General features: G+C 42.5%; 1 protein-coding gene across 1 annotated transcript; it reads left to right on the top strand.

The window, feature by feature from the left end:
* Positions 1 to 1,201: 1,201 nt before the first annotated feature.
* On the top strand, positions 1,202 to 12,167 carry HAL (histidine ammonia-lyase). The gene is made up of 20 exons (XM_041409820.1): positions 1,202 to 1,466; positions 1,899 to 1,959; positions 2,129 to 2,156; positions 2,455 to 2,529; positions 2,628 to 2,700; positions 2,785 to 2,851; positions 3,032 to 3,069; positions 3,154 to 3,279; positions 3,538 to 3,677; positions 5,124 to 5,171; positions 5,768 to 5,915; positions 6,000 to 6,095; positions 6,211 to 6,269; positions 7,050 to 7,130; positions 7,814 to 7,879; positions 7,964 to 8,129; positions 10,244 to 10,378; positions 10,967 to 11,075; positions 11,168 to 11,237; positions 11,663 to 12,167. The coding sequence occupies exons 1-20, from the start codon at positions 1,220 to 1,222 to the stop codon at positions 11,810 to 11,812; spliced, it is 1,983 nt and encodes a 660-aa protein (XP_041265754.1). The 5' UTR covers positions 1,202 to 1,219; the 3' UTR covers positions 11,813 to 12,167.
* The last annotated feature ends 881 nt before the right edge of the window (positions 12,168 to 13,048 follow it).

The following is a 13,048-nucleotide window of genomic DNA, read 5'->3' as shown; positions in this document are numbered from 1 at the left end:
TTATCAGATTGCAATGAAAACTGTCCTTTGTTTATAAATGCTTTATGTCACTAGTTTTGGGGTAACTTGCATTTTTTTGTAAAAGCCCATGTATCATATACAGTGCTTTGGCAGTTAGAGTTCCTGCTGCCAGATAATCCTGGTTTCTTGTTGTCAGAGTCAGAAAAAATAAAACTGTCAGGCATGGCTTTCTCTGGTATGGTCCTGGGTAGCTCTGCTGGGACAGTGTCTCCGACTGATGGATCCCAAGGTAACATTCCCTGCAATAATTAAACCCTTGGTAGTCTCTTTGTTTAGGAACACTAGTGTGGGAAGCATGGACTGTGAGTCTTGTTACCCTTTTGCCTTTAAAACCAGAGGTATTTTCAAATTCTGTGTGTACATGATTATTGTTAAACTTTTTTTAGCACCATCTCGACAGCTATTGCCGTATCTTTTCTTCTTTGCATCTTCTGCCTGCAAAAGAAGCGTGACACAGCAGCACCAGGCTTGATAGTGTGCAGCTGTGTCCTGGTGTCTGTTGACACCTGTTCTTGTAACATCTTCCACAGCATAAGGGAAAAGGTTGTAGAAATTAATTATTAATCTTTTTCTTACCTACAATAAAAAAAAATACGTTTTCCAATTAAGCATGGGACCAATTAAAGCAGGCTTGCTACCTCTACTACCTGCTTTTATCCTGCTCTGGATAGAGCTGTAAAAGAATAATAGAATCTTCTTGCAGTCCTAGCAGCCATGAGCAACCCATATCCCCAAGGTGCTTCCCTTGCAGCCCTGTCCCTCAGTTTTTGTTAGTGTGATTTCCTGCTGGGCAACAGCTGTTAACTCTTGTTAAACCCTTACATTTTTAGGACAGTTGCACTGCATCTTAATCTGACTTATCTATTCCTGGTACATGAGCCTCAGCTTCTGGTTTTTAATTTCTATATTCCTGATGTGATCTTTGGAATAACATTCCTGTGGCAATAACTGGGGGGGAGCCATTTCTGTGAAAAGGGTGTGTTCCCTGGGTTTGGTTTGATTGGACAAAGTCAGCCAAACACATTGATCTTGTTTATTTACAAAGGTGAGGATTTTGAGGGTGGGTTTTTGCCTCTATCTGATTGCAACACTGGGCTCTAGATAGGCACAGCTCTTCAGGCCGTCATCACATGGTAAATGTGAGGCTGCTGCACGCTGCAGCCCTTCTTGGTCAAGGAACAATTTTTGGAGAGAAAGCATGCCGAGGTACACAGTGCACGTCCGAGGAGAATGGCTGGCAGTGCCATGCCTCAGCTCCACAAACACCATCGAGTGGCTGGGAAAGGAAGCTGTGAGACGGTACATGAAAAACAAACCTGACAATGGGGGATTTGCCTCGGTGGAGGAAGTAAAGTTTTACATTCGAAGGTGCAAGGGACTTGGCTTGCTGGATCTTGATGATACCGTGGGGGATGCTCTAGAAGACAATGAATTTGTTGAAGTTGGTAAGCAAAGCCTTAAGCATTGCATTGTAGAGTGACTGTGTTGTCATCTGAGTCAGCAAACTGTGGCTTTATCTAAATTCATCTAAAATTGCACCTGAGAGATTGTCTACAGTTTTTATGGAAAAATACTCAATAATTTAAGAATATTTAATTTTTAGGAACAGAACTACATAAAAGCTAGAAGGTACAGGATTCTATATACATCTTCTGTATCTGCTGTCATATATAGTGTAAGCTGTTCTGCCTTAGCCTTTGGAATACCTTAAATAAATACATAGTTCCTTGTTATTTTCCCAGAAGCATGCAAGTATGTTCAGGGCTGATAACTGGAAATTAGAATTCTTATTGCTGTGAATTGTAATAAATAACAAATTAGCTTTTGTAAAAATGCAATTTAATCCTGTAAATTCTTATTCTACATATGTGTTCTAGTTATAGAAGGAGATATAATGTCTCCAGATTTCATACCATCTCAGCCAGAAGGAGTTCATTTGTATCCTTTTTGAGTGCTTTGTGAAGTATTTACAATTACAGATTTATAATTTTCTAGATTGCCTGCATTTTTTAGAGTTCCTTCATTCTTAAAACACATTGCCAGCGGTAACTGAGTGGTCACTGCCTGTGAAATCCTGTCTGCCCTTTTTCCTTTACAAAACTTTCAGATACAGCAAATACCGAGAACCAGATCAGGTAAGAATCACCAATGATTTCACAACTCAGTAAGAAATCCTTCTACGCACCAGAAAATGCTGAGAGTTCAGCCAGTGCAGCATTCACAAAAGCAGGGGCTATTAGATTTGGCTGGGTCTAGGAAACTAAACTACAATGTGCTTATTATGCTTTTGTTACCCGGATTCCTGTCTTATGAATAAGCATGAAGAAGCTTCCTGACATTGCTGAGTTGTGACTATATTTTTTATTTATAGTGATTGTTAAGCAATTTTGTATGTATCCATGTCCCAAACTAAAAGGTGCTTCTTTGGTGTAGTATATTTCTTTAGACGGCAACACCTTAACAACAGAGGACTTGGTCAATTTAGGAAAAGGACTCTACAAGATAAAGGTAAAAATTCTGAACAAATGCAGCTAAAAATTAGATGTTTATTTTTCTACACCTAAATAATGACAAATAAACTAATATTGAAACTACTTATGTTTTAGCTCACACCTGAAGCTGAAACTAAAGTAAAAAAATCTCGAGAAGTGATTGAAAGGATCGTAAAGGAACAGACAGGTAAATATTTTTGCTTTTAACTACTAATTGTTTAGAAGACTTCATCAGGTTCCCTTCTTAACCAGCAGTGTACATTTCTTGCAGTTGTTTATGGAATCACCACGGGTTTTGGAAAGTTTGCCAGGACTGTCATCCCAAACAGTAATCTGAGGTATGTTGTGTGTGCACCCTTCTCTGTCCTTTCTTTTCAGGAAAGGAAGAAGAAGGAGCAGTTTGATCCTGAAGTTGGGGTTAAATGAGAGAGCTGCTTCAGAAATTCCTTCTGTTTTGTGCAAAATCAAACCTGATGAGACTTTTTTTGAGGTTTAACATATTTTCTTTTTTTCTGTAGGGAGCTTCAAGTGAACTTGGTTCGTTCACATTCTGCAGGTAATGAGAGATTGCTCGGTGTTTCCCTTTTCTGCCCTTGTTGGTAGCGGGTGAGTAACCCAGAGGGTTCTGTTACTGTTTCAGGTGTGGGGAAACCTTTGACCCCAGAGAGAACTCGCATGCTGTTGGCACTGAGAATCAATGTCCTAGCCAAAGGATACAGTGGAATATCCCTAGAAACCCTCGAGCAAGTCATTGAAGTGTTTAATGGTAAAAAGATGTTTATAGAAAATCTTCCTTTCCCTTTTTTCCCCTTTTAACTATACCCTTTTTATTAAAGGGTGTAGCTCAATGGGTCAAGATGCAGGTGTTGGTCTTTCAGCTTGGTAGTTGTGAGAGATCAGGACTAGAGCTGCAACAATGATTGTAGGCTGTTACTGTGGCCACACTTATGAGCTGGCTACTCTGTTTTCCAAGGAGTTTGTCAAGGGAAGGCTCTAAAATTAGTGATTTTTGTTTTCTTTCTAGCATCCTGCCTTCCTTATATCCCAGAGAAAGGGACAGTTGGAGCCAGCGGAGACTTGGCCCCTCTCTCTCATCTTGCTCTGGGATTAATTGGAGAGGGAAAGATGTGGTCCCCGAAGAGTGGCTGGGCTGATGCTAAATATGTAAGATTTGTGCAGCTGATAGTTTATTTTATTTTAGCTTGCTGACTCATTTTTCAAATTGCATGTAGCTTTGATTTGCTCATATTAGTAACATGTACAAGTCTTTGGATTTTCTTTACCAGTTTGAATTGGGACTAGGTTGACTTTAGCTACTCATCCTCTAATTTGAGGAAGATGGATCCATGGAGAATGCAAGAACTGACCCACATGTCACTGGAGCAGACAACATGTTATTGAGCCCTAAAGAAATATCATGCCACAGTACTACTATACAAGATACCACAGTGACATCATTTCTGAACTGGAGAAATTGAGAGGATATGATACCAACTATGAAGAACTATTACTGTATTTTCAGCTCCATGAGCATCAATACTTTTCTAAAAAATCCAGCATTGCCTCTCAAATGCTGAGCATACCTGGACGTTTACTGGAGGCAAGATCTTTGCAGCAAAATTTCTACTGATTTTATAGTGGCTTTAAGTAAATACACAGGTTTGGATATTTCATTTTTGATAAATTAGCTAGGGTTACAAGGAGCCTTTACATTCCATCACAAGATGGAAATGTTACAATGAAATTGGTTTCTAATCCATTGTTATTCTGCCACTAACACACCAGCAGATTGATCTTGTGTTAAATATCTCCAAGTCCACCCCCTCCAAAGTCTTTCATGATAGTTTGTTCTGCTACACCTATAACTCCTATCCATGAATATTTGAATACCAGACTCATTCATGGATTGATAGGTGTACATCACTATAGACTGGAGAAAGATTAGGACTACACAGGGAGAGGAGTAAGGAGGAAGCAGACCAGTGTGTCCTGGATCTTCAAGACATGAATTTATAGCTGTACACTTCTGAGATGCATTACCTCTTCCATTGGACAGGGTGAGAGGATTAAATGAGAAATAAATTATGCTGTTTCTCCATTTTCTGCAAGAGCAATTGCCCTATAGAATAGACATGTACAGAATAAACTGGATAGGACTCCTCCTGTCATTAGAGATTTTCTATAGAAAGGATTAGGGATCATTTAAAAAGGAATAATTTATGCCAAGCCAAAATGCTATGAGGCAGGGTGTAGGCAGAACTGCCTTCCCAAGAGGCTTCCAGCCCTCTTTTCTATTGCCCTCTCCCATCATCTAGAACATGGTAGATGTTGATGGGCTGTGACAGTGACATATATCTTGCTCCAGTGCTCCTGCTACCTTCTTGTATTGGCACTACAAAGTGAGGTGCTAGTTTGGAAGCCCTTTATTTAGCCCAGCAGAAAAAAATATGTGATATGTTTGTGATATAAAGCTCTTTTTCTTCCATCACTTAAGAAATTTGTTAATATTTCTGTTCATGGAAACATTTAAGTTTTAGTGACTTCATTTTGTGACTTCAGTGACTGAAAAGTATTTTTCATTAACTGCCTTGGCATTTAACTACTTCACAGGTCCTGGAAGCCCATGGACTGAAACCAATTACCTTGAAACCAAAAGAGGTAAGAAAGTATAATGATGTCAGCTGATGAAAAAGAGCATAGTCAATCACTATTTGCTTTATATGTACAGTAAAAGCATTACATGAATTAATAATAATTTTAAATCAAACTTTAGAAAGATAATGATGAAGTGTTGCCAGGAGTGGGATTCACCACTCCTAGTGTCACCCTACTTGACTTGAAGTGTCGACCCAAGCTTGGTGTTCAGATTGGCTCTGTGGTCAGTGGAGACAGACAGGTCCCTTTTGAAAGCACTTTATACCATCCTAAAACAGCTGCCTAAGAGGCACCTTCAAGGTACCTGTCTGCCCTTTGGCCATAACAGGAGGTCAGATGACTGACTTGAAGCAGGTATATGACTTGCTTGGAACTACTGGTGCTCCAAGGGTGTCTGCAGGGACTTAATAGGGTCATGAGCATTAACACTTTATGTAGCAGATGCTCAGTCAAGCTGTGCATTTTGTGATTTCAAGATGGTCCAAAAAGCTAGGCAAAGACCTTTAACTGCTTCATGTGAGAAGGAGAATTGTCACAGACATGGGGAATTGTCACAGTGTGTGGAATGAATTTGCTTAACATCTGCTCTCCCTTTGAAGGGTCTGGCCCTCATCAATGGGACACAGATGATCACCTCGCTGGGATGTGAGGCGGTGGAAAGAGCCGGAGCTATAGCAAGGCAAGCTGACATCATCGCTGCCCTTACACTGGAAGTTCTGAAGGGTACAACGAGGGCCTTTGACACTGGTGGGTACTGGGCACTCCCTGTCTGTTTGCTAAACAGCTCCTGACAGGAGAGGCACAGCCTGACAGTCTGACTTGTCTTACTAGATATCCATGCAGTGCGCCCGCATCGAGGGCAGGCTGAAGTGGCCTTTCGATTCAGGTCCCTTCTAGATTCTGACCATCATCCATCAGAAATAGCAGGTGAACAATCTAAACCTTCATCCTCTCAGGTTACCAGGACAGGCTGGGTCCTGCAACAGGACACAGTGCTTTTGTGTAAGCAATATTTGGGGTTTGCCCTCCTTGTGTCTTCTAGAGAGCCATAGATTCTGTGACCGAGTTCAGGACGCGTACACAATGCGCTGCTGCCCTCAGGTAAGGACTGACTTTTAGATCCTTCTGTAACTATAGATAAATGATGATGACATTTTCACCTCAGAAATACAGTCAGTTATGTGCTGTCTAACGCTGTTAGAGGAAGAGGCTTTATTTTTCATCTTCTTCACTTCACAGTAGTGTTAATGGAGACATGCAATTTGTTGATCACCTGTGTGTACACATCAAGCAGCATTTAACAAAGCTGTGCCCAGATCTGGCAGAGGCCAGAGGCTGGAAGCAGAGGGAAAGTGCTGGTTTCCATGCTTGCAGATTTTGTAGGGATTTTCTTCTGCATTGGTGTTAATAACATGAACTGGGTGTTCCAGAAGCCAACAGAATGTAGTATCTCAGACATATTGGAAGTGTTCAATCCTATGCATTTTAACAGGAGCAAAGCTATTAAATTAGTGGAATTAATGAAAGTTAATTAATTAATAAGAGGTTTTGTTTTCTGTGAGTGTAAGGCTACTTCTTCCCTTACAACACTTCTGCCACTGAATAAATACCTTCCATTTAGTTAAACCAACCCAAATAAGTAAAGAATGTCATATTCAGATTACTCTTCGGGCAAAGGTGCCATAATAATGGTAATTTACCATCTTTGAGGTGTCTAGGATTGGCAGTGATGCTCCTGATGTTAAAAGCAAATCCAAGACCGTCTTCCATGTGTGAAAGTTGAGTGAGATAGTGGGAAGAGGGTCCCTGCAGTTCAGTCAGCATCCTGAAGATGAACTAAGTACAGATAATAAGCTCAGGCACTAATGTCTTTTGTTGTAGGTCCATGGAATTGTAAATGATACAATTGCTTTTGTGAAGGACATAATAACGACGGAAATCAACAGTGCCACAGACAACCCTGTATCTTTTTAATTACTTTTTGTTACTATATAAAATTCTTCTTTTTTATTCTTTTCTTTTGTATAGTTACTCACACTGGAGGCAAAAAGTCATAATTGGTTTTGGTCAATAACTGCCATTGTTTGCAACAGCAATCTCTCTTCCTTTAGACCGCATTGAAGGATTTCTGTCAGCTCTGTAATGCAGGGCTGCATTTCTGTCACCACTATAATGATGCTGTACATAGCATATCATTTGCTGATAAGCATTATTGCTTCTAATCTTCTAAACATCTTTTTACCTTTAATTAGAATCTAATCCAATTCTTCTTATTGGAAGTAGTCTAATTCTAATTTGGACTCATTAAGTGCCAAAATTGTAACTGTCATGGAGAGAATCTATCAAGGAACTGAAAACCTATGCTAGGATCTGAACAGCTGGGGGTTTTTTGCACCCTCGATCGAAGACCTCTCTTTATGTAGCTTATTTGAAAAATATACATGTCAAAATTGTACCTACAAATTTGAAGAACTGAGATTGGGTCTTCATTTCCTGAAAAGTGGGAGTGTGGATGCAATATAATGTGCTTGTAAATAGAAGCCTATTGGCACAAACACTCCTTCAGTTAAGATATTCTGATTACTGGCAGATATCACTCATGTAAACTGTATTTCACTCATGTGGGCCTTAACTTCTCCTTAAAGATGGTGTTTGCTGAAAGAGAAGAGACCATTTCTGGAGGAAATTTTCATGGTGAATATCCTGCAAAGGTAATTCAGCATTTGAAGAAAGGAAAAAAAAAACTTTTTCTGGTTTGTTTTTTTCATCTGGTTTAAAGAGATCTTCTTTTGTAGGCTCTGGACTATTTAGCAATTGGTGTGCATGAACTCGCTGCAATTAGTGAAAGAAGAATTGAGAGGCTCTGCAACCCCTCACTCAGTGAACTGCCTGCATTTTTAGTCACTGAAGGAGGTCTGAACTCAGGCTTCATGATTGCACACTGCACAGCAGCTGCCCTGGGTGAGTGCATGAGCAATACCATAGAGAGAGCAAGCTAGAAAGACTGATTTTTTTCAAGGCAGATGCAATCTAATAGCAGACACAAAGGTATCTGGCTCCTGTTTTCCATCTCCCCTCCATGTCTTCTGTGCTGTCTTGTAAAGTATGAGCATTGGGTGTGGCTGCAATTATTTCAGTTCAGGCTTCCTTATTCTGCACCAACCCCTGGGCATGTTCAGTGCTCTGAGCATGCAAACTCTGAGTGGACTTTGGTGGGAAGGCTTGTCTCAAAGGTGGCCTGATGCCCTCAGTAGTGGCTGTCTCCATTTGGCACATCAGTATCAGACCCCACAGTCCTCAGAAGACCCGAGTTTGCAGTCCTGGCTATTGGGGGAGCACTGAAATTAAACATCACTTCAGTTTTTCCTCTAGTACTCATGGCTAAGGCAACAAGAAGCCTGCTGGCTGCTGGCATACTACAGTTCATAGGTTCGGGGAAGCATGAGCCAATATAAAGATAAACATGCTATGAGAAGAGAGTAAATTTTAAAAGTTACAAACAAACACAGGAACAGAGGATATCAGTTAAATGTGTAGATAAACATTCAGCAGAAAAACAAATGAATTAACTAAATCAGTGGGCTAAAGGAACCCTGTCTAGAGGCTGGTTTGGGAATTGGGTCTGGAAGAGGAGCTGAAATGCTCATCCCCTGGTTTAAGGGCTGGAAGCTTTACCATTTGGCTGGGGAGAGTTTAGGATGGCTCCAGGCTTTAGCTGGTTGCATGACTTCAGGTTGCACTGCACACTTCTGCAATCTGGAGTGACATATTCTGAGTGTTTGTGATTTCTCCTGTGGGAAATGAAAATTACAGCCCAGCATCTGCTGACACTAGAAGTCCATGGGTCAAAATGATCTCATCCTGATCAAAAAAGTGAGGATTTTATCTGAATTTTTATCTGAAGTTTGAGATCCTTTTATTTTTCTTAACTTCTTTTTTAATCACCAATATTTTTCAAATCACTCTGCCAGTTTCTAGGTTGTTTGTGTACCAGCTAATGTTTTTCACTCCCAGGGTTAATAGATAAATCTGAAAAAAAATTGCAGATATTTTGCAAGACCACTGGACGTGTCTGTCTGGCCCTGCTCCAGCAGCTCTGTGCCTGCCAGACCGAGCTGTTTGCAGTGATCACATGCAGCCTCTCTGGGACCTGCCATCACCTGCCTGAATGTGCCAGCTGGGCTCTGGTCCTAGACTGTCACTCCAGCCTATTTGCAATTGGTGTCACCACCTCTCTGTTGCTCTTCTGAAGCCACTAATTTGGCGAGAGCATTACACAGCATCCCGCTGGGCTTCAGAAAGAAAAGACCAAGTGCAGCCAGAGTGCTGTGAATGCAGATTTCATTTTTTCTCTTTTAAAGAGCAGTTCTCAACCTCAAATGGTCATTGAATGGTGCCTAAGGCCTCTCCTGCAACCATTTGCCTGTTGCTTTTGGATGCAGCATGAGAATTTACTCCAGACCTTGCAGCTGGCTTTCAAAGCTGGAGTGTGTCACCCTCAGGGACGTGGGCAGCCTTGTAATGAGCTGAGGGAGGGAGACAGTTTGTACTGTATGGCATTCCCCCATCTTTCTAGAGGAAGTTCTGAAAGTGCCTCAGCTGCAAAGAGCAGACCAGATGCTGATCTCTAGCTGTATTCTTGAAAGCAGGGGAGGGGTGATCTTCCTGACCAAAACCAGAGGGAGCCAATGCTCTTTACAGAGAGTTGCCCTAGAGCAACAGGCAGAACTAGGCTTGTGTTTCAGTTATGCTGTCTGCTCTTCTGCTTCACTTTCCTCCAGGCCTTCGAGCCCCAGCAACTCAAACTGGAGATAAGGGAGTGAAGAGTGAGCCGTCATTCTGTATTTGGTTAATATTTGCATCTAAAGACTGCTGTTGGTTAGTGTTTTCAGAGGCAATGGTAGTTTTCAAGGTTATTACAAATTTCTCAGTCCAGGTAAAATACTGATGCATCCTCGAAAGAGGAGCAGTAGTTGGACCTAAGGTGGTGGACTGGTTCTTACCTCCATGTTGTCCATTGCTTCTGCTGTCTTATGCCTATTTGGTCCTTCATTCATTCTGCTGGGTTTTTGCAGTGTCTGAGAACAAAGCCTTGTGCCACCCCTCTTCTGTGGATTCTCTCTCAACCAGTGCTGCTACAGAGGATCACGTGTCCATGGGAGGATGGGCTGCAAGAAAAGCTTTGAGAGTTATTGAACATGTGGAACAAGGTAAAATTAAATTCTGATTTCCAGACAGACCTCGAATCATGAAAATGAGGGGCTAATACCACTAATGATCAGGTGTAAGGTAGGCAGATACAATGCAAACTTCTCCAGATGGAAGACTCCCTTCCAAAGCACTGTCATTTTCCTGGTGTTTTCATGTGGGGTCTGGCATGCTTCAGAGGGAGAAGTTTAATTTTTAGCTCAGGCTCCTCTTTTCTAAAGAAGATTTAGCACTTTTCTAAAGTGCTAAAGAAGATTTGTGATTTATGATGGACATTAATTTGAGTGTTCAAGTTACCCTGGAAGAGATTTCTAGGGATTTAAGACTCTGGTGACCAGAAGTTCCTGGTGCACTTGAAAGGTCTGAACAACAGCACCCAAAATCTGCTTGCTGGGGCTGGCACTGCCCCCAGCATCACCCATGAAATGATCCTGCCACTGGGCTGGCTCTCTGAGGGGTGTGGATCCACTGGTTTTTCACATTGCCTGAACCATATCATATGAGAACGAAGGCCAGGGGGAGCTTTAGACAGGAAACCTCGCCTTGAGCTGTACCTGCCAAACCTCCCCTTGGCTGCTCTGGTTTCCTAGTTCTGGCCATCGAGCTGCTCGCCGCCTGCCAGGGCATTGAATTCCTCCGCCCTCTGAGAACGACAACCCCACTGGAGAAGGTCTACGACCTTGTGCGCTCCGTGGTGAGGTAAGAGCAGACAAACACATTCCCAGAGGCTGCCTGCCTGGAGAGCAGCTGCTGGCAGTGGGGGTTAATGTTTGCCCAATGTCTCATTACAGGCCCTGGATAAAGGATCGCTTCATGGCTCCAGACATTGAAGCAGCTCACAGGCTGCTCGTGGAGCAGAAGGTGAGTGCTGGCTTTTGGCTTCTGTATAGGATTGTCTAGAACCCTTTCTCTTTGTCCACGCCATCTACTGTTTTTGCTGCCCAATCCTCTTCATGGTCAAGTAGTTTTGCAGCAAGTGACAGTGAGCCTCTCCCAACTATTGCACAGAGAGCATTAGCCTGGTAACAAGGCAAGACAAAGTATTGTTGCCTTGAATCCTTTCACCTTGTCCCCTTGGAGCTTTCCCATCCATTGTCAACTCCCTCCACATGCTCTTCCCTAAACCTTGCTCTATCTGCCTCTCTGGTTCTGCTTGTCCCATACAGCATATCCCACCCAATAACTTTTCTTCAGGGTTTTCTGAACTCATTTAGAAGTATGCATTGATGTCTTAGCTGACCTTTTCTTTGCCTCTGACTCTGCTGTTTCACATTCTTGCTCGGCAGGTGTGGGAAGTGGCTAAACCTTACATTGAAAAGTACAGGAGGGAACACATCCCTGAATCAAGACCCATTTCACCTACAGCTTTCTCCCTGGGATCGCTGAGAATGAGTGCAGATGACAGTCATGACCACAGGCATCAGAATGAACTTTGAGTTGTGATCCTCTGGAAGAGAGCAGATCCTTTCCAGAGCCTTACCTGAGTATGGCCATTCTACTCATGCTCAATGTGGCTTCTCCGGGAGACCTAGAGGACCTGTCTAGCTCAGAAGCACAAATAGTAAAGAAAAGTCTCACTGCTTTCCTCATGTGTAAAAGACAATTTTGTCGTGACAGTGTGGTTTTGACTGAATTTCATGAACTTCTGAATACAAATCATTCAGACTCCTGATGAAACCAGTATTTGTTTTGTCAACATTTTGTTTGTTTTCTCTCCATCTGTGCCAATGATACCAAACAGCCTAAATTTTGATATTCTTACCTTTTTTCTCTCCCTTTGGGTAACTGCTGTGATCCCCTTCATTTTGCCACAAGCAAGATTATCTTTACACTTAGTTCTTTCTTTTGCAGATCATATGTGAGGTACAGGCTCTTGTATAACAGGAGCATTTTTAGAGCAGGTGCTTCACTAATCAAGAAAGCTGTGTGCACAGGAGTGTGCTATGGAGATCATTGCTCCAGAACAAATATTTTATGTTCTGGTGATGGACTACATTTAATGCAAGAGCTATGGGCTCACACCTGCGATCAATAAACTGAGGCTTCACATATGGTTGTAGCAATCTATTTTCCTGTCATGTGTGTGATGATGAAAATGTAAAGCAAAAGCTTAATTTGGAAGTAAGTAGGACAGGTGACACAGGGGCCAGAAAAGGGGGAAGAGGGGGTGTAGGACTAGTGCACGTGAACCAGTGTTGAGGCAACAGCACCGAGACCCACACTCCCATGGCTCTCCACGTCTCTGCCTGTCTGCCAGGGGCCCTGTCCCCACAGATGGGATCATGAGTGAGTGTGCTCTGTGTCACAGCACTGACCTCTGGCACAGGCTTTATTTTGCAAGGGAAGAGTCAGGACATGGATTTCACCTGATGGTGCAGTGGTGACAGGGCAGTACTGATCTGCCTGAGAGGCATTCGGTACAAGCTGAAATCCTCCCCAGGCTGTTGGCTAGGCTGCAAGGGGCAGCCAAAGCACCAGTGTGGGGCTGCCTTTGAGTGTCTGACACCTGCCATGTTAAATGTGCCCTGAGGAGAAGGCTCATGCCTGCTGGCAACCTAGCAGGTTGCCAAATGCACAAGGCAATGCCTTGGGCATTCAGAGAATAGATTCTGGGCCCTGCTTCCCACTCACCTCTGCTTTTGGCTGCCTGGGACCAAGGGATCCCCAGCACA

The sequence above is a fragment of the Onychostruthus taczanowskii genome, unplaced genomic scaffold, assembly GCF_017590055.1.
Source record: "Onychostruthus taczanowskii isolate IOZ18803 unplaced genomic scaffold, ASM1759005v1 scaffold31, whole genome shotgun sequence".
NCBI lineage: Eukaryota > Metazoa > Chordata > Aves > Passeriformes > Passeridae > Onychostruthus > Onychostruthus taczanowskii.
This window is presented reverse-complemented; position numbering and strand designations above follow the sequence as displayed.

Bases quoted from the DNA above. Each gene is read 5' to 3' on its own strand.
- HAL (XM_041409820.1), top strand. From the start codon at position 1,220: ATGCCGAGGTACACAGTGCACGTCCGAGGAGAATGGCTGGCAGTGCCA. The intron at 3,280-3,537 runs GTAAAAAGATGT...TTTTCTTTCTAG, and splicing joins AGTCATTGAAGTGTTTAATG to CATCCTGCCTTCCTTATATC. The intron at 6,270-7,049 runs GTAAGGACTGAC...CTTTTGTTGTAG, and splicing joins CAATGCGCTGCTGCCCTCAG to GTCCATGGAATTGTAAATGA.